The sequence below is a fragment of the Hemitrygon akajei genome, chromosome 20, assembly GCF_048418815.1.
Source record: "Hemitrygon akajei chromosome 20, sHemAka1.3, whole genome shotgun sequence".
Lineage (NCBI taxonomy): Eukaryota > Metazoa > Chordata > Chondrichthyes > Myliobatiformes > Dasyatidae > Hemitrygon > Hemitrygon akajei.
Genome location: NC_133143.1, coordinates 21,546,779 through 21,566,298, shown reverse-complemented (window position 1 = coordinate 21,566,298; position 19,520 = coordinate 21,546,779). Strand labels below are relative to the sequence as shown.

Sequence of the window (19,520 nt, the reverse complement as noted above, 5' to 3'; positions counted from 1 at the left end):
GTCAAGGATCCAGTTGCAGAAGGAGATACAAGGGACCCAGGTTTCGGAGCTTAATAAAGATGCTTAATACACTGAAAAGCCAGGAAAATGTAATAAAATTAATTGGAAAATTAAGGGAACAAAGATAATATACTGTATATAGAAGAAAATGCTGGCAAGTGAAATCAAAGAAAATCCAAAGATATTTTATGAACACAAAAAGAACAAGGATAATTTATGAAAAAAATGATAATGTACAGAGGCAAAGGAAATGGTAGGATAAGACTACTTTGTGTCAGTGTGACAATGCTGATGTTACATTTAAGACAAATGATTTAATTGTAGTGAGAGAGGAAATATCAGGTTAAACTGGGTGATGGATATTCAGTGTCTATGGTCTGAGATCTACAGTGTATGGGTGTGGGGTGCTTTTTGCTAAGCTCGTCTTTCTAACCTAGCTGATACTTCCAGGGATCAAAGAGTTGTTTTTGAGCTAGTTAAACTTCTAACCACTATTCTTTGCTCGGCTTCTTGTCATAAACGAGAACCAGTCTTCAGCTTTCCATGTAAAATGCAAGCAATAATCATGATAATGTAAAGAAGGTACTGTCTTTTTACTGTCTTATTCCCTTTTACGGTTAAAGGATTTTTGATGTATGATTGTCCCCTTTTAAGGCTAAAAGGTTGTTAGCTGTTCTGCTAAAATAGCAATTTTTAGTTAGTCACGTACACGAAGTATGGCAGACTGTATTGTTCCCTTTTTTGTTTAAGATTGTTCCTGCTTTATAGCTGACTTGGTTTACAATTAACCTGTGGTCGAGACGGAGTAAGCTTGATCCACATTCAAGGAGGGACAAATATGGACCCTCTGCTGTGCTGATTGCTTCAGGGGAAGTAACTCGAAGACTGTTGTAGTTGTTAGAAACTCTGCAAAATGCCTGTATAAAAGGAATGGTATCTGTATGTAAGGTAGAGATCCTAGGACAGAGGTCCGGTTGTCAAGGGGGGGGATTCTTGCCCACTATAGATCTTGGATCTTTCGCAGGCTGAAGTTGCAATAAAGAAGAAATGGTTGACTGAAATTATAGAGTGTCTGACTTGACTTAATTCCACATTTGGTGCCATGACTCAGATCCCAACATAGAAAATGTCTCCCTGGACTGAATGTGACAGGGGGCTTGAATCGAACACAATTGAGCAGCTGGGCGCCCCGAGGTCGTTTACCTCTGGCTACTCCTTGTGTCCGACCAAGCATTCTGCCCCTCGCCCATTGAGACCAGTAGCTTGATGGGATCAGACTACAAATCCTGTTTGGGTACAGGATTTAAGGTAAGCAGTTGTCTCTTTCACAGTGCTGCGGGTGACAGAATCTGGCCGGTTGAACTTTGATGATTCGGAAAAGGGGTTATGTATGTCTCAAGATTTGGTCAGTTGAAATTTGAACATGACATGAGACTGGCAGCCTGGTAAAATTCTCACCATGGCAGCAGAAATCTGGCCGGTTGAAATTTAATGAGACAAGTTCAGGATAAAGGAGGAAAGTCCTTCAAAGTATGTGAGAATTATTTAATGAGACAAGTTCAGGATAAAGGAGGAAAGTCCTTCAAAGTATGTGAGAATTATTTAATGAGACAAGTTCAGGATAAAGGAGGAAAGTCCATCAAAGTATGTGAGAATTATTTAATGAGATAAATTCAGGATAAAGGAGGAAAGGCCTCCAGAGTATGTGAGTGTTGTTTTTGCGAGTATTAAAGGAAAATAGGCTAGCAGTTTTAGCGAGATTTGAAGGCTGCAGGTGGCATTGGGTATTTTGTATTGTTCCTAAGGAAAAAGTCAGGACTGGGGACCCCGGTCAGGAGAGGCGGCTACAGCTACCTGACGGATTTGACCATATCATTATTACTTTATTGTCACCAAAGCGTACAATCATCACAGCGATATTTGATTCTGCACTTCGCGCTCCCTGGAGTACAAATCGATAGTAAATATAATAAAAATTTAAATTATAAATTATAAATAGAAAATAGAAAAGGGAAAGTACGGTAGTGCAAGTCAGGTCCGGATATTTAGAAGGTACGGCCCAGATCCGGGTCAGGATCCGTTCAGCAGTCTTATCACAGTTGGAAAGAAGCTGTTCCCAAATCTGGCCGTACGAACCTTCAAGCTCCTGAACCTTCTCCCGGAGGGAAGAGGGACAAAAAGTATGTTGGTTGGGTGGGTCGTGTCCTTGATTATTCTGGCAGCACTGCTCCGACAGCGTGCGGTGTAAAGTGAGTCCATATCAGCTGTTTCCTAATAACCTGGCCAGTTGAAATTGATTAAAGGGGAGGCAAGCTGGCTAACTTTCCCACCTGGTGACATAGAATAGGGACTTTTTTTTTTGGTTTACGTCTGGGCGCTTGTGTTGCGTTATTTTGTGCGTATAAGCTGTTTGTCCCATTGGTTTGTCTATGTTTCGTGTATTTGTGATTTTAGCTACTTGCTTTGAACAGCACTTTGGTCAATGTGGGTTGTTTTTAAATGTGCTATATAAATAAACTTGACTTTGACTTGACCTGACTTGATAAATAAGAATAACTGGTAACATAATAAGGGCAATAATGGGACAGGCCCTTGATACAATTGGAAAGGGAACTCCCCTCCAGAGTAAGTGGGAAAAATTACCTAAATCAGAGGACGATTTACAAATATTAAGTTTAGCATTTACTAAACATTTGGGATCTGATATTTAGCTCCGGGGGGGGGGGGGGGGGGGGACTTGGGATATAGAGTCACGTGAACAAGCGGTTAATTTAATTTGGAAAAAGGGTTGTGGGAAAAAAAATGGAAGTCTTTGATCAAGGAATGGAAAGATAAGGCAGATGTAAAATGGAATACCACCTTACTGGCCAGTTGGAGGAATAATGTCTGTGATAGGGGGATAGAAGTATGTACGTCTGATGGAACTCCCAGAGGTTGGGAGACCCTCAAAGCTGAATGTGAATGGGTAGATGGGAGAAGGACGAGGGAAAAGGAAGAGCAGAGGAGGCAACAGAAGGCTGAAGTGGATAGGAAGGAAGGAAGGAAGGGATGAGACAGCAGTGCTGTAAGGAAAGCCCGAAAGGGTCCCGGGATTCTGACCCAATGTCTGGCATACCAACCCTGCTTGGGGACTCAGGGAATGAGACAGATGAGGAGTGGGGAGCCCATCCTAGAATCCCGACTCCTCCAAGCCCATCTGCCCCCTCTCTACCTCCTCCACCTTATAATGCGGAGTACGTTGAAACTATCGGAGAGCAAGTAAAGTTACATCCAAGAAATAGGGGGCGTGGAGAAATTCAGAATAGAAGTCAGGAGGAAGAAGTGACAGAACTTACTCAGCAAATGGAGGAGGTCCAGACTAGCCCCACAAGGCAATACCCGATTAGACGGCTGCCTAATCCATGAGCAGGTGAACAAGGAAATGAAGCGACTATCGAGGTTTATGTCCCTTGGGAACCCCAGGAGATTATTATGATCATGAATCAAGCCCCAGTCCGTAAGCAAAAGTCAGCCTGGAATGTCCGGAGTACTATACAAATGTATGAGGCCACTACTAATGGCTTATTTGGGTTATGTTATATGATCCTATCCCCAACCCCTTTCAGCCAGGACCCTGGAGGAGAAGCTGAGGAAGACCTAATAGTGGATCTGGGCCACAGGGAACCAGACCCCAGACAACTAGAGGGGGATCTCAACCCGGGGCAACGGGTGGGCCCTGCTATAATTGTGGAAGGTATGGTCATTGGAAGGCAAATTGTCCCTATCAAACAAGGACAGAATCCCTTCCCCATGGACTGCCTCGAGCCTCACTCACTGTGAATAATCCCTTTGCATGAAACACGAGTCAAGATATCCTGGTCATCACCACGTCCCTCAACCAACTAATAATATTACAAGTGGCCGGAATTCCTAATCCATTTATGATTGATAAGGGGGCAACCGCCTCGACCCCCCATCAGGAGATAGTGAAGGATAAGGAATTCCAGCTATCAGATGCAACTGTGGTCCTATCAGGATTTGAGGGACAAGAAAACGTATACTGACAGACCACGCCACTGCTTGTTCAATACTGTGGACAAACCTGTGTTATCCCATTTACCGTTACCACTAACCTGGGATGTAATCTAGGAGGACGAGATCTGCTCTGTCCATTGAGGGGGTCGAAATTCTCTGCACAGATGAAGGTATCACGCTGGGACTGACTGGGGGAAGGCAGTGTTACCAGTCTGCCGCTCCCCAATGATGGGGAATCAGCCTGGGCCCATCGCTTTTGTGCCTCCCTTCCCAACAGCCGACCCCCATGTAACAGTCTGTTATGATGCCACCGGGACTTCGATTGAAGACAGCCTGTACAATACTCCCCTTGTAGGAAAGGAATACCCGGTTTCCGTCATCGGAGAAATAGAAGGTAAGGAAGGCACTGCTTAACCTGGCTCACTTTCCTGATTATCGTTGGCACAAACAGGATTGGTGGTTCTGCACATCATGTGGACTAACCCAGGTTATAAGGCAAACAGTCTGGGCACCCTCACCTACGTCCTGACCCAACTTGCCCAGACTGCTAAAGGACAGTGGCAGCAGTTCCCTACAATATTGGGAGTGCCCGCAGAACTTAACTGGGTGTTTGACGAGACATGCCTCCAGCATCAACCCAACGACAGAAACAGCACCGCAATTGTGAGCAGCCTCCCCCCCACGAAGTCGGATGAACCTCTTTGCACCCTAGTCCATATTGAACTCAAAAAGAATTAAGCATTATTCTCGGTTCCTCAGTACCCCTTGAAACCAGAGGCAGAAGAAGGGGGGCGGGCCCTTGTAACCTCCTTTCTGGCTCAGGGAATTTTGGTCCCTTGCCAATCGCCCTGCAACGTGCCGATTTTCCCTGTCCTGAAGCCAGGAAGAAAGGAATGGCGCCTGGTGCAAGACTTGAGAAAGATAAATGAATTTGTGGCACCTTTACATGCCCTTGTCCCAAATCCTGCAACCATTCTTAGCTATGTACCTGCCAGTGCCTGTGTGTTTACCGCGGAAGATTTACAGCATGCATTTTTTTGCAACATGGTGATCAACAGCGCCAGTAGCTTATCATTCTACCAAATTAGATCCCGTGACAGCAGGGTTACCACCGTGCACATAGATTCTTCCAGCCATATACACACTTGTATCAGCTGCATCAAATATTACCTTACACCAACCAGTTACTGTACTCACACCGCACTCCACAGTGGAACTCCTCAATACTTGCCAAACTCAACATCTGACACAAGCCCGGCAAAGCTGATACGAAATGGCTCTCCTGAATAATCCCCTATTGACCTTTGCCCACTGCACGACTTTGAATCCTGCCACCTTCTTAGACACCCCAATGCACGATTGCCTTTTACATAATCGAATTTTCACCTCCACACAAGAAGATCTGACTGATCAACCCCTTTTCAATGCAGACCTCCAGTTCTATGTTGATGGCAGTTCCTTTATCAGCCCCACTGGCCAACGCTGCTCAGGATATGCCACTGTCACCGACTCCACAGTCATTGAAAAAGGATCTTACGAAATCCCTATATCGGCTCAAAAGGCAGAACTTTATGTCCTCAACCTCCCACAGGACAGCCCATTAGTAATGTCCTATACGTTTCTCATTTATTACAAGCTCTTCTGCTCCCCTCCCAAGTGGCTGTGATTAAATGTGCTGCCTATACACGGGCTGGCAAAAAGCTGTCCAACCTGGGCAAGGACAGAATGCTAGCTACAATACTACAATCCTGGTGGCACCCTGATTTCCAACCAGCAGCTGAAAAGTGGGTAAAGGCATGCCTATTGTGTAAAAAGGTGAATGCTGGAAAAGGGATATCATGTGCCCCTGGGAAGACTTCCTTGCCAGGTGGAACTTTTCCTTGTCTGCAACTTGGTTTTATTGAATTGCCCAGGGTGCATTGCTATAAATATTGCCTGGTAATTGTAGACGTATTTAGCAGGTGGATAGAAACTATACCCACTACTGATAATACTGCCATGACAGTTGTAAAAATATTATTGAGAAAGGTGATTCCCCGTTATGGGCTACCAGTCCATAAGCTCTGATAATGGACCTCATTTTATTGCTAAAATAAATGAGAAAACTTGTAAAGAACTGGCAATAAAGCAGCAATTTCACTGTGTTCACCATCCCCATGCAGCTGGTATAGTAGAACAAGCAAATGGAACCTTAAAAAGTAAGCTTACCCAATTTCCCTCAGGATCAATAAAGTATGTCTGTAACTAAACTTATGCAAGAAAACGGACTAAACTGCCTTAAGGTTTCACCTTTGGCATTGTTTCACATGAGAGTTACCCCCTCAACCAAAACTGGACTATCCCCGGCAAGAATCATTTATGGAAAGCCTATGCGTACCCCATGGACACCAGGGTTAGCTTGTCCTCTCCCTGATAAACTAGATATGCGTACCCTAGGAGAGGAGATGGGAAAATACTTGTGTAGGCTAACCAAAATTTTCTAAGTCTGCATTCAATTTCGCCAGGCCTACCGAGAGGACGAGGATCCAGCTAAAGGGGATTACACGCTGTTAATCCTGGAGACTTTGTCTTGATAAGGAACTGGGACAGAAAGAAATTGGACACTCCATGGACAGGACCCTATCAGGTGTTGCTGACCAAACCCACGGCCATGAAGGTGGAAGGACAACCAAGATGGATTCACTGAACAAACTGCAAAATGTCACCAGAAGAAATTGAAGAAAAATGCCTGTTCTGTTATTCTTTTTACTTATTGTACACGTTTCCTCAGGACTCCAAACAAATATATTTCTTTCCCTGTGCCACACTTACGCACAACGGGTAAGGCAGTCAGCTTGCTGGGTATTTGCCCACCTACTCCAACACTCAGGATCCGGAATGCTTCTGGAGGGGGTGCCCTTGAACAGCAGAGAAATGCTGTCTGTCAGGTTTATGCAAGGTTTTAATCTGACAAAGCCAGACTAGACTATAGTGACAGCGGGTAATGCCATGGCTAAGGCTAAGAAGTGGCAGGCAGAATGTAAGGATCCTGGGGAGTGTGGATGTTTTTGCTTCTGGGGCTGGAATTTACGGATACCCACAGCTGGGGCGGAGAGGCCTTCCCTACACCTTACTCCGTGTTATCAGAAAAGTGAACGGGACTTGCTATTGTCGAATTGGAGGGAGGATGCATGGGTTTACCAATGGAAAGGGAATATGTCCTTGGCCATTTAACCTTCTTGGAGATTCCTTGGGAATGTTTTTACATGTGATAATGATAATAGTTTTAATTGTAATAGCAGCAATTTTTTGCAAGATGTGCCATAGCTTGTTGTAAGCGGGATGGGTTATTTTAAAGTTTATCATCAAATGATAAAGAGGGAATGATGATGTAGAGAAGCTACTGTCTTTTTACTGTCTTATTCCCTTTTACGGTTAAAGGATTTTTGATGTATGATTGTCCCCTTTTAAGGCTAAAAGGTTGTTAGCTGTTCTGCTAAAATAGTAATTTTTAGTTAGTCACGTACACAAAGTATGGCAGACTGTATTGTTCCCTTTATTGTTTAAGATTGTTCCTGCTTTATAGCTGACTTGGTTTACAATTAACCTGTGGTCGAGACAGAGTAAGCTTGATCCACATTCAAGGAGGGACAAATATGGACCCTCTGCTGTGCTGATTGCTTCAGGGAAAGTAACTCGAAGACTGTTGTAGTTGTTAGGAGTTCTGCAAAATACTTGTATAAAAGGAATGGTATCTGTATGTAAGGTAGAGATCCTAGGACAAAGGTCCAGTTGACAAGAGGGGGATCAAGACGTACAAACAAGCTGGATGAACTCAGCAGGTCGGGCAGCATCCGTTGAAATGAGCAGTCAATGTTTCGGGCCGAGACCCTTCGTCAGGACGAAGTAACTGTAGCCTGACAAAGGGTCTCAACCCGGAACATTGACTGCTCATTTCAACGGATGCTGCTGGACCTGCTGAGTTCATCCAGCTTATGTACGTCTTGATTTGACCACAGCATCTGCAGTATATTTTGTGTTGACAAGAGGGGGATTCTTGCCCACTGTAGATCTCAGATCTCTCGCCGACTGAAGTTGCAATAAAGAAGAAATGGTTGGTTGAAATTATACGGTGTCTGACTTGACTTAATTCCACAATCATTCTGAAGTTAAAAGGGCAGCTTTGCAAATAAACAACACTGTCTGCAGAGCACACACGGGCTGACTGCTTCAGAGATGCAGTGAAAGACAATGGAGTTATGTAAACACAAAGTACACTGCAGATGCTGTGGTTGAATCAACACGGCCAACACGCTGGAGGAACTCAGCAGGTCGGGCAGCATCCGTGGAAATGAGCAGTCAATGTTTCAGGCCGAGACCCTTCGTCAGGACTCAGTAGTCTCAGTCCTGACGAAGGGTCTCAGCCGAAAACGTTGACTGCTCGTTTCCACAGATGCTGCCCGACCTGCTGAGTTCCTCCAGCGTGTTGTCAATGGGGTTATGTAAATTGGCCTGCATCCAACCATACAACACTGGCTAAGTTACTTAGTTCAAGGAAGCTTGTAGACCAGACTGATATCACATAGCACATCATATAGCTGATCTATCAATTGTTCGGATCTAGTACTCTCAAAGAATCAAACCTCACAGCATTAAAAGTCGGTGTTTTGGATCTCTGTCACCAGAAGCTTTTAGACCATCTGTGCAAAGTCACCAAGTTGCAGATAAACAGTAAAAATGTAAAAGAGCTGTCAGGCTTGTTAGGAATGGTCAAGCGATGACTACAATGACAGAAATACAGGGTGACTAGAATCCATTCCTTTGCCTTCTATTTCTGCAATGGACAACTCGTTCATCTGTAAATCCTTGGTATGTCGTTTTAGCTTATGTAACCCTCAGACTCGGCCAACTCGTGTTCGTCTGGGGAATCAGCCTTTGGCCCCGCCATACTGGGTAATCACGTTTGTGTGGATACTGTGTAACGTACCCCCAGTTACAAACCCACAACACTAAACATCAGACAGTACACCATATGCAATTAAATGATAGACTTTATGAATCTTGATCTGAATATAGGGTTAGTAATGAAAATAAACAAAACAAAAGGGCCCAAGTCAAAGTCAAAATTACGTTGGAGCTCACTCAGTAGTCATTCTTCCACCATCGGTCTCCTCCGAGCATCGCCAACCTTCGGACCCTCAGATCCCAGTCCACTTCGTCCGGTGGTCTACAGGCTCTCTCCACACACATCTTCCCTCTTCATCTCTCCTTGACAAAAAACTGCAAAAAACCCAGCTCCCATTCACACAAGAAAGAACAACATTTCTCCCATTGGATCGCCATTGAATTCCAAAGTCCCGTTATCTCTAGTCATAACCCAAACATTGCTGCTACAGAGAAACCATTACCTTAACAGTGGAACATTACATAGAAGCCATTACATTAGCCTTAGCTGTGAAACCTTACAGCGTGTTACACTTACAGGAACTATACCTCAGTTTTGGAACTCCTTTGTTTTAAGTAGTTTGTAAATGGAAAATCTTCTATAAGATGGAAATCCTCTGAGTTTTAAATGTGTTTTTAAGAATTTGACCTAAATTTGAACATGTATCTCTAAATACAAACAACTATGTTTCCTCACGTTCAGAGCCCAGTCAGTTCTGATGGACAACATCTCCTCCACAATCTCCATCAGCACAGGTGCATTACAGGGCTGTGTGCTTAGCCCCCTGCTCTCCTCGCCTTACACCTATGACTGAATGGTTAAGTACAGCTTCAATACTATATTCAAGTTTGCTGATGACATCACTATTGTGGCCCGAATCAAAGGTGGTGAAGAATCAGCATACAGGAGGGAGATTGAAAATTGGCTGAGTAGTGTCATAACAACAACCTCTCTCTCTATGTCAGCAAGACCAAGGAACTGACTGTAGACTTCAGGAGAGGGAAACCAGAGATCCATGAGCCAGTCCCATCAGAGGATCAGAAGTGACTCAACTTTAAAATCCTATTTCAGGGAATCTGTTCTGAACCCAGCATGCAAGTGTGATTGCAAAGAAAGCACGGCATTAGGAGTCTGCGAGGATTCAACATGACAGCGAAAGCTTTGACAAACTTCCATAGATGTGTAGTGAAGAGTGTACTGACTGGCTGCATCACCATCTGGAAACACCAATGCCTTTGAACGACAAATCCTACAAAAAGCTAAAGAATTCAACCCAGTACATCACAGGTAAAACCCAACATTAAGTATTATTGTAGAAAAGCAGCAACTGTCAGAGATTGCAACATGCACGTCTTGCTCTCTTCTCACTGCTACCATCAGGTAGAAGATTCAAGAGCCTCAGGGTTCACACCACCAGGTTCAAGAGCATCGAGCTCTTGAACAAAAGGGGATAACTACACTCACTTGCCCATCTATGGAGATGTTCTCACTTTAAGGACTCCTTATCTCATCTCGTTTTCTCATTATTTATTTATATCTGCATTTGCATAGTTTGCTGTCTTCTTTCATTGATCTGGTTATAGTTACTATTCTATAGTTTTGCTGAGTTTGCCCACAGGAAAATTAAACTCAGGGTTGTACATGGTGACATACAGAGCCTATAAAAAGTATTCAACCCCCCCCCACCCCCATAATTTCCATGTCTTATTGTTTTACAACTTTGAATCACAGTGGATTTAATTTGGCTTTTTTGACATTGATCAACAGAAGAAGTCTTTGTGTCAAAGTGAAAATAGATCTCTACGAAGTGATCTAAATTAATTACAAATGTAGTGAATTTAGATCACTTTGACACAAGAGTCATCTTCTATTGATCAGTGACAAAAAAGCCAAATTAAATCTGCTGTTTCAATGTTGTAAAAACAACAAAACATGAACATTTTCCAGGAAGGGGGAAGGAATATTTTTTAAAAGGTACTGTATATGTACTTTGATAACAAAATTTAGTTTACCTTTGACTTCAGTAAAAAGTATAGAAACTGTTAATGATTGATGGGTGTTTCTCTGACCTGAAGGCTGTTACCAGTCGAGTACCAGAGCTCAACATTCAGTCCCTTTGCCTGGTGTAAAACAAATGATTTTGACCTAATGTAGGAGGAATGGTGAAGTTTGCAGATGAAACAAAAATTCATGCTTTATTGAAAGATATACATGCCTGGTTAATATTGTTTCATTGTTTGACATGGATTATATGACACAAAATAGTAAGATATATTACAGCAAAATACTGCAATGGAGCTCTCTGAATCATTCTTCTGGTCAGAGCACTAATGATTGTTACAACACAACTTTATTTAACTGAGTCAACTTGAGTTATTTGGAAGACAAATGGAAGAAAGCAACAGAAATGTATCTTGACCGACGAAAGCTGGTTACATCTGTAACCAGAGCAGAAAGTCTCCCAATTCATGAGGAAAAATAAAACTGTAAATTGCAATTGACTTAATGGTACATACAAACAATTGTGGTTAAACTTCACTATAGAAAATTGATAAAACTATCAACTATCCAGGATGAGATTGCACACTTACATACAAAAAATTGTTAGTAGCTTCTACCGAAATACCAAAATTAAAGGATTAAATAAATTACCATGGCAACCATCATGGTCTTTTAGATTACTCCATTTTATAGCACGTAGGTTTCCTTTCCAGCCTGCTTCAGGCATTGAACCAGGAGCATCTGCAGAATGAAAATGTATTAAAAGTTGACAGAAATTACAAACATAAACATTTTCATGTCAATTTTTCAATAAAATAACGGAAACATGTATATGCCACTTGAAGTTTTGTGAAGTTGTGATGAGCTTATAAAATTTGTACTTAAATTAAAAAGATAGAAGAGTACAATTATGGATTTAATTCTACAGAATTTCAGCTATTGGATGTGAGTCTCACTGGTGGTTCTTCATTGCAGCAGTTTGACATTGAATTAGTTCTGACAATAAAAGCTTTATAGAACATTAGATTGTCTTGACTTACTCATCCAAAGGTATGTTGCCAACAACATGGAAAATAAATAGCATTAGAGTTGGCATCTAACTGAAGATGTTCTATAATTATTTTAAATAGAAAATAAAGTTGTTAAAAAATATTAAAAGCAACACAACTGCTGGAGAAACTCAGCAGTTCAGGCAGCATCTAGGGACATGAATAAACAGTCGACGTTTCACACCGAGACCCTTCATCAGGACTGAGAATGAAGGCAGAAGATGCCAGAATAAAAAGATGGGGGGAGGAGTTGGAGGATAGCTGGAAGGTGATTAGTGAAACCAGGTGGGTGGGAAAGATCAAGGGCTGGAGAAGAAGGAATCGGATAGGAAAGTGGACCATAGGAGAGCAGGAAGGAGGAGGGCATCCAGGGGAAGTGATAGGCAGGTGACAAAAGGTGAAAGAGCGGGGAACAGAGGAAGAGGGGAGGGAAGGGATTTTTTTTAAACCAGAAGGAGAAATCAATATTCATGCCATCAGTTTGAAAGCTGCCCAGACGGAGTACAAGGCTCCTGCATCCTGTGGGTGGCCTGCCATCTTGGCACAAGAGGCGGCCATGGACCGACGTGGCAGAACGGGTACGGGAATGGGAATTAAGATGTTTGGCCACCAGGACGTTTTGCTTTTGGTAGATGGCGCGGAGGTGCTCCATGAAGCGGTCACCCAATTTATGATAGGTCTCACTAACGTAGAGGCCACATCAGGAGCAACAGATACAATAGATGACCACAACAGACTCACAAGTGAAGTGTTTCCTCGCCTGAATGGACTCTTTGCGGCCCTGAATGGAGGCAAGGGAGGAGGTTAAATGGCAGCTGTAGCACTTAGGCTGCTTTCAGGGATAAGTGCCTGGAGGGAGATTAATGGGGAGGGATGAATGGACAAGGGAATTGTGGAGGGAGCAATCTCTGCAGAAAGTGGAAGGAGGTGGGAGAGGTAAAGATATGTTTAGTGGTATGACCCCTTTGGAGATTGCCAATGTCATGGAACACAATGTGTTGAATGTGGGGGCTGACAGCACAATAGGCAAGGGCAAGAGGGACTTTATCACTATTATGGCAGCAGGAAGATGAGGTGAGCGCGAGTGTATGGGAAATGGAGGAGATGCAGGCAACTTAAGTCATTGTTCCCTATCCTTGACTTTTCTGCAGTTCTTTAACATGACTGACTGTACCATCCTCTGAAATTTTTTTCCTCCACCACTCAGAAACTCTTCTGCTTCTACTTTTCTTCCTGTTTAAATATCTATCCTGTCGTAACAGCTGAATCACCAGTTGGGACCCTCTTATGACCCATACACCAACATTTGAGACAAGAGGATGTCTATCACTGTTACGGCAGCATTACCCCAGCAGGAAGATGGGGTGAGCATTGATGTTCAAGAAATGGAGAACAGAATCAGGTTTATCATCACCGGCACGTGTCATGAAATTTGTTAACTTAGGAGCAGCAGTTCAATGCAATTCATAATATAGAAGAAAATAATAACAATAAATAAATTACAGTACAGTTGGCCCTCCTTATCCGCGGATTCAACCACCTGCGGATCAGGAAAACCCAGAAGTTCTCTCTCCAACACTCGTTGTTTGAGCAAGTACAGACTTTTTTCTTGTAATTATTCCCTAAACAATACAGTATAGCAACTATTTACATAGCATTTACATTGTATTAGGTATTATAAGTAATCTAGAGATGATTTAAAAGTACAGGCAGTCCCCAGATTATGAAGAAATTCCACTCCTGAGTCCACCTTTAAAACAGATTTGAAGTCCAAACAGGTACATCCGGTATTATTTAGCGTCAGTTAGTCAAACGTTTGTCTTAGTATATAGTATATATTTTACCTTTATATGCATATAAAACACTTAAGAAACGTATGTATTTCAATAATTAAGCCGCTGCATTGCTTAGTAATAATTGTAGCTTTCATCGAGGCAGGGCCTTTCGCATGCGCCATTAAAATCGTTCTGATCGTTGACCGACTGTAGCCTAATGCTTTTCCAATGACGATGGCGTTTCACCTCTTTCCGATCGCTTTATTACTTCCACTTTATTTTCAGTCGTGATCATTTTCGTGAACAGAAACACTGCGGATTCAGAGCTGCGCCGGGTCCTAAAGACCACTCCACTGAGACAGGTTAAATAGGGGACTTGAACATCCGTGTTTTTTGGTATCCGCTGGGGGTCCCTGAACCAATCCCCCCGTGGATAAGGAAGGCCGACTGTATATGTACACTGAATAGATTAAAACTCATACAAAAACCAGAAATAATATATACAGTATTTAAAAAGTGAGGTGGTGTTCACAGTTTCAATGTCCATTTGGGAATTGGATGGCAGAGGGGAAGAAGCTGTTCCTGAATTGCTGAGTGAATACCTTCATGCTTCTGTACCTCCTACCTGATGGCAACAGTGAGATGCGGGCAAGGGCAGTGTCAACAGTGGAGGGAGGGAAATCCCTTTATTTGAAGGATATCTCTGATGTCCAGGAATGGAAAGCTGTGTCCTGGGAACAGATGTAGTGAAGGTGAAGGAACTAGGAAAACGGAACAGCATTCTTACAGGAGATAGGGTGGGAAGAGGTATAGTCAAGACAACCACGGGAATTGGTAGGTTTATAAAAGATGTCGGTTGACAGTTTGCCTCAGGGGAGGGGGAGGGTGTCAGATGGACCAAGAAAACGCAAGGATGATTTGAATATCTCTGCTAGGGCCCTGGCAATTTCTGCATTTGCCTCCCATAGGGTCCAGGGAAACACCCTGTCTGATCCTGAGGATTTCACCACCCTGGTTTGCCTCAGCGTAGCAAATACCTCCTCCTCAATAATCTGTACAGTGTCCATGAAGTTGATGCCCTTTGCCTCAATTCTATAGACTCCGAGTCCATCTCCTGAGCAAATACAGATGCAAGAAATTCATTTAAGATCTCCCCCCGTATGCTTTGGCTCCACACATGGACTACCGGTCCAGTCTTCCAGAGGATCAATTTTGACCCTTGCAAACCTTTTGCTCTTAACATATCTGAAGAATCTCTTAGAATTCTCCTTCACCTCCTTCATGCCTTCTTTTAGCCTGCCTGATTTCTTTCTTAAGTCTTCTCTTGAATTTCTTGTTCTCAGTAAGTACCTCATTTGTTCCTACTTACCTACAACTGCTATGCACCTCCTTTTTTCTCTGAAAAAAGTCTCTTGAAAACCAAGGTTCCCCACACTCATTATCTTTACCTTTTATTCTGACAGGCACATACAAACTTTATACTCCCAAAATTTTGTTTTTGAGAACTCCCCCTTTACAAGTACACCTTTTTCAGAAAACAACCTGTCCCAACCCACACTAGCCAGACCATTTCTTACGCCATCAAAATGGGTCTTCATCAAATTTAGAATCTTAACTCATGGACCAGAGCTATCTTTTCGCTTATTTATTTTGAGACTAGCAGCTCTATGATCACTGGATACAAAGTGTTCTCCTACACAGACTTCTGTCACCTTTGCTCTCATTCGCTAACAGCAGATCCAGTATCACACTCTGTCATCGGGACTTCTACGCACTGATGAAAGAAACCTTCCTGAACACATTTGACAAACTCTATCCCATCTAGTCCTTTTACTGTAAGGGAGTCCCAGTCAATATGTGGAAAATTAAAATCATCTATGAAAACAATCTTATGTTTCTTACAATAGTCAGGATTCTCTTTACAAATCCCTCGGACTGTTGGGCAGTCTGTAATATTGCCCCATTAACGTGGTCATACACTTTTTACCTTTCAGTTCCACGAGTTCTCCAGTCCACCCTGACGGAGCACTGCCATGACGTTTTCCCTGACTAGTAATGCCACCCTTCCTGGGGGCAGAGTCAGAGAGAACCACAACATCGAAGCCAATCACGTCCACTGTCTGCTTGTGTTCCGTTAATTTCTTTGGCACTAATCTTCATGTTCCTGCTTCTTGTTATTTGCGATTGCCTCAATTAAGGAAGAAATAAACTTCACTTGTTCTGCTGTTTCTTTGTTCTCAACTTCCCCATTTACGTCAGTGGGAACCTGTATTTACCTTCACCCACTGCTTTCAGCACATATTTCTAGAAACTTTACAGTCACCATTTTTAATGTCCCTGTACACTTATGTCAAACTTACCAACTCACTATTTTCTTAAATATCTGAAAGATAAACATAGGCTGTTTCCATTTTCTGTGCGCTTTCCAAATGGTGAAATGGGAAATTTTGGCCTGAATCAGCAGCTGAGGCCACAACTTAAACTGTCATCAAAAATATAACACGAAAGACAGTTCAGTAATGTGCTAAAGCCTTGGTTTATATGTAACCCTCTCAACACAGGCTTGTAATGAGTTAGCTATTACTGTGAAAACAAACAGCAACATAACTTAACCATGCAAGGGAATAGTGACGAAAAGGGCATTTCCAATAAATAAGCATGTTTAGGGTAATTGTGATTCTGGTAAACAAACATAAAAGTTTGAATATCCCTTTAGGTGAAAGAAGTCTGTTACTTGTGTGAATAGCAATACACTCATGCAAATTTACTGTTTGCCAGGAAGCAATAATTTAACTCCCACCAGTACAGGTGGCCCCCGTTTTTCGAACATTCGCCTAACGACAGCTCACTGTTACGAAAGACCTACATTAGTACCTGTTTTCGCTAACCAAAGAGGATTTTCGCTTTTATGAAAAAAAGACGCCAGTTTTATATGTGTGTTTACCCGAGAAAGACTACCATGACCGTCAAGCCTTGTGTGGGCAGTTGTGTGTGCATGCGTGTACGTGTGTAGGCATGTACGTGCCGATTTTTTTTCCCCAAATCAATTTTGGCTCACTGTCTTCCCGATTCTGATAAGTGAAACTACAGCGCACATACAATATTTCTACTTTATACAGGCTGTATATTTATCATACTGTAAAGGGGGGTTTCTTCTTTTTCTTTGTTACTGCGTATGTTAATCAAAATGGCTTCTTTGTTTTGTTAAAAGTAGGAATGCTTCTTTGTTGCGAGAGAGTGCTGGAAGCTTGTTTGGGTTAAAATTTACTGATAACGAGAATTGGGATTGATTTTCTTTCTTCTGAGTCTGTAAGCTATTGTTGGCGGGCTTTTGGGGGGGATCGGCGCGAGGGGGTGAGAGAGAGAGGACGCGATGTTGTAAATTGGGCGAGGAACAGACCCCAAGCGGGGGTCTGAGGCCAGGAGGTACCTTGGAGAGGAGACGACGATAGATGTGCTTGGTTGACCACTTCGGGTGGTCCTGAGCTGCGAGTCGAGGAGTTCGGAGGGGATCGAATGGTGGCCAGAAGACTTCAGTAATTGAGCTCCAACGGTTATGCACGAAGTGGTTTGGACTTTGATAAGTTTGGCGCCTTTTCTTTCTTTTCTTTTCCTTCATGTATACTGTATTGTTATTAATTACTTAGTTATAGTAATCTTTATAAACTGTAATCATTTAATCGCATATGGTGTCCTGTCTGTTCTTTGGCGAGGCAGGGACATCACACAGCATCCACACAAGCTGATTACCCAGTTTGGGGGGGGGGGGGGGCGAAGGCTGCTCCCCCTAGTCGAGAACGAGCTGAATGAGCCTGAGGCGACCCCAGGGGGTTACATTGTGGGGTGCTTGTCCAGGATTGATTTCTGTGGAAGCTGTGTGATTGCCCTCTTTAAATTATGTCTGCGGCGAAGAGCTGGTGTGCCTTTGCGGGTGTGCGATTGCCGGTTATCTCTGCATGTGTGTTGGGTGGGGTGGCTGCTGTGGGTAGCCTGGAGGTCGTTGTTCGAGTTCCGACTAGCGCTGACGAAAAGGTGGTGGGGCCATGGGCTGTCCATGCAGTTAAGAGAGCGAGGAAGGTCTGGTTGGAATGTTTCAGCAGTGGTGGGCTCCGCCCGGTTGTTGGAATAATGTCCAGCCCTAAAGGGGCGGAGACGTGGGCGGAGCAGACCTCTCAGTTGTTGGGTGAGTGGCAGTGCTTGGCTGAGGGAAAGCGACAGGGATTGGTTGGAAGTTTGAGTAGGCGGGCTGGTGACGTTGTTAGAACTATGACAGCTGCCAGTTCTGGGAAAGTGTGGGAAAATGCGTTTGGTTCAACTGGAAGTCAAATGCCGCAGCTGGGGGGCTTACCATATCCGTGGCAGGAGATTGGTGGAAAGTTTTTAGATAGATAGATAGATAGATAGATACTTTATTCATCCCCATGGGGAAATTCAACTTTTTTTCCAATGTCCCATACACTTGTTGTAGCAAAACTAATTACATACAATACTTAACTCAGTAAAAATATGATATGCATCTAAATCACTATCTCAAAAAGCATTAATAATAGCTTTTAAAAAGTTCTTAAGTCCTGGCGGTTGAATTGTAAAGCCTAATGGCATTGGGGAGTATTGACCTCTTCATCCTGTCTGAGGAGCATTGCATCGATAGTAACCTGTCGCTGAAACTGCTTCTGTCTCTGGATGGTGCTATGTAGAGGATGTTCAGAGTTTTCCATAATTGACCGTAGCCTACTCAGCGCTCTTCGCTCAGCTACCGATGTTAAACTCTCCAGTACTTTGCCCACGACAGAGCCCGCCTTCCTTACCAGCTTATTAAGACGTGAGGCGTCCCTCTTCTTAATGCTTCCTCCCCAACACGCCACCACAAAGAAGAGGGCGCTCTCCACAACTGACCTATAGAACATCTTCAGCATCTCACTACAAACATTGAATGACGCCAACCTTTTGGTATCCCTTTTGGCTAGGGGGGCAGATAAATTGCTTACGGTGCCAAGGGGATCTGTCAAGGGGATCAGCTCCTCCCTCAGTTGTTCAGTTGATCCGAGAGGTGTCGGGAAACTTAGAGGAGGCCCAGTGGGGGAACGGCTTGGGGTCTCTGGGAGAGCAGGTTCCCAGCAATGTACCAAGGACCTCCCGAAAGGAACAGACCCTATTCCTGAAGGCTTAGAGGGACCACGCGCACAGGTGTTGTTACGGATGGATGGAAGTCAAGTTAAAGCCATCCTCGGCACCGGGGCGCCAGTTAAGTTGCTGTACAGTTTGTTTTATAACCGTTATTGGAAGCATTTACCCTTGACGACATTGAGGGCACTGGAGATTTGGGGTACCAGTGCCGGTGATTATCCAGACGACGGTTGTTGGTCAGTGAAAATGGAGTTCTTAGAGGCAAATGTGGAGGTGACTGAGGTTCGTGAATCATTAATGCTGATGTGTCCAGACACTGTTGAGACGGGCAGCGTTTCGGTTCTGGAGAGAACCAATATCCTGCTGGTGCACTTGGGGGCCTGCTCAGAGGAGGTGGGTGAGCGTTGTTTGGAGGCATTGTCGATGCACCCAGAGTTTCGAGCTGCTTGTGCGGACGTGTGTAGCAGCATTGAGCCGATACCGAATTCAAACAAGAGCCGGTGGTGGTACGGCCTGGGGGAAGTACCTGAGGGTGAGACCCTCTTCGTGGATGCTGCGAAATACCACGAGGGAGGGGAGTTGACCGCTGAAGACATCTCGGTGAGAGAGAGGTTGCGGCGACTGGCCCCT

At 43.6% G+C, this 19,520-nt stretch overlaps 1 protein-coding gene across 4 annotated transcripts in view; it reads right to left on the bottom strand.

The window, feature by feature from the left end:
• LOC140713632 (N-acetyllactosaminide beta-1,6-N-acetylglucosaminyl-transferase-like) overlaps positions 1–19,520 on the bottom strand; it is a 92,161-nt gene that overhangs the window by 49,432 nt on the left and 23,209 nt on the right. For 3 of the 4 annotated variants that reach the window (XM_073023987.1, XM_073023989.1, XM_073023990.1), the window contains exon 2: positions 11,591–11,680. The exons of the other annotated variant lie outside the window; for it this stretch is intronic. In XM_073023987.1, coding sequence (XP_072880088.1) covers positions 11,591–11,680 — 90 coding nt within the window. The remainder of the gene's footprint in view (positions 1–11,590; positions 11,681–19,520) is intronic. 4 annotated transcript variants of the gene reach the window in all.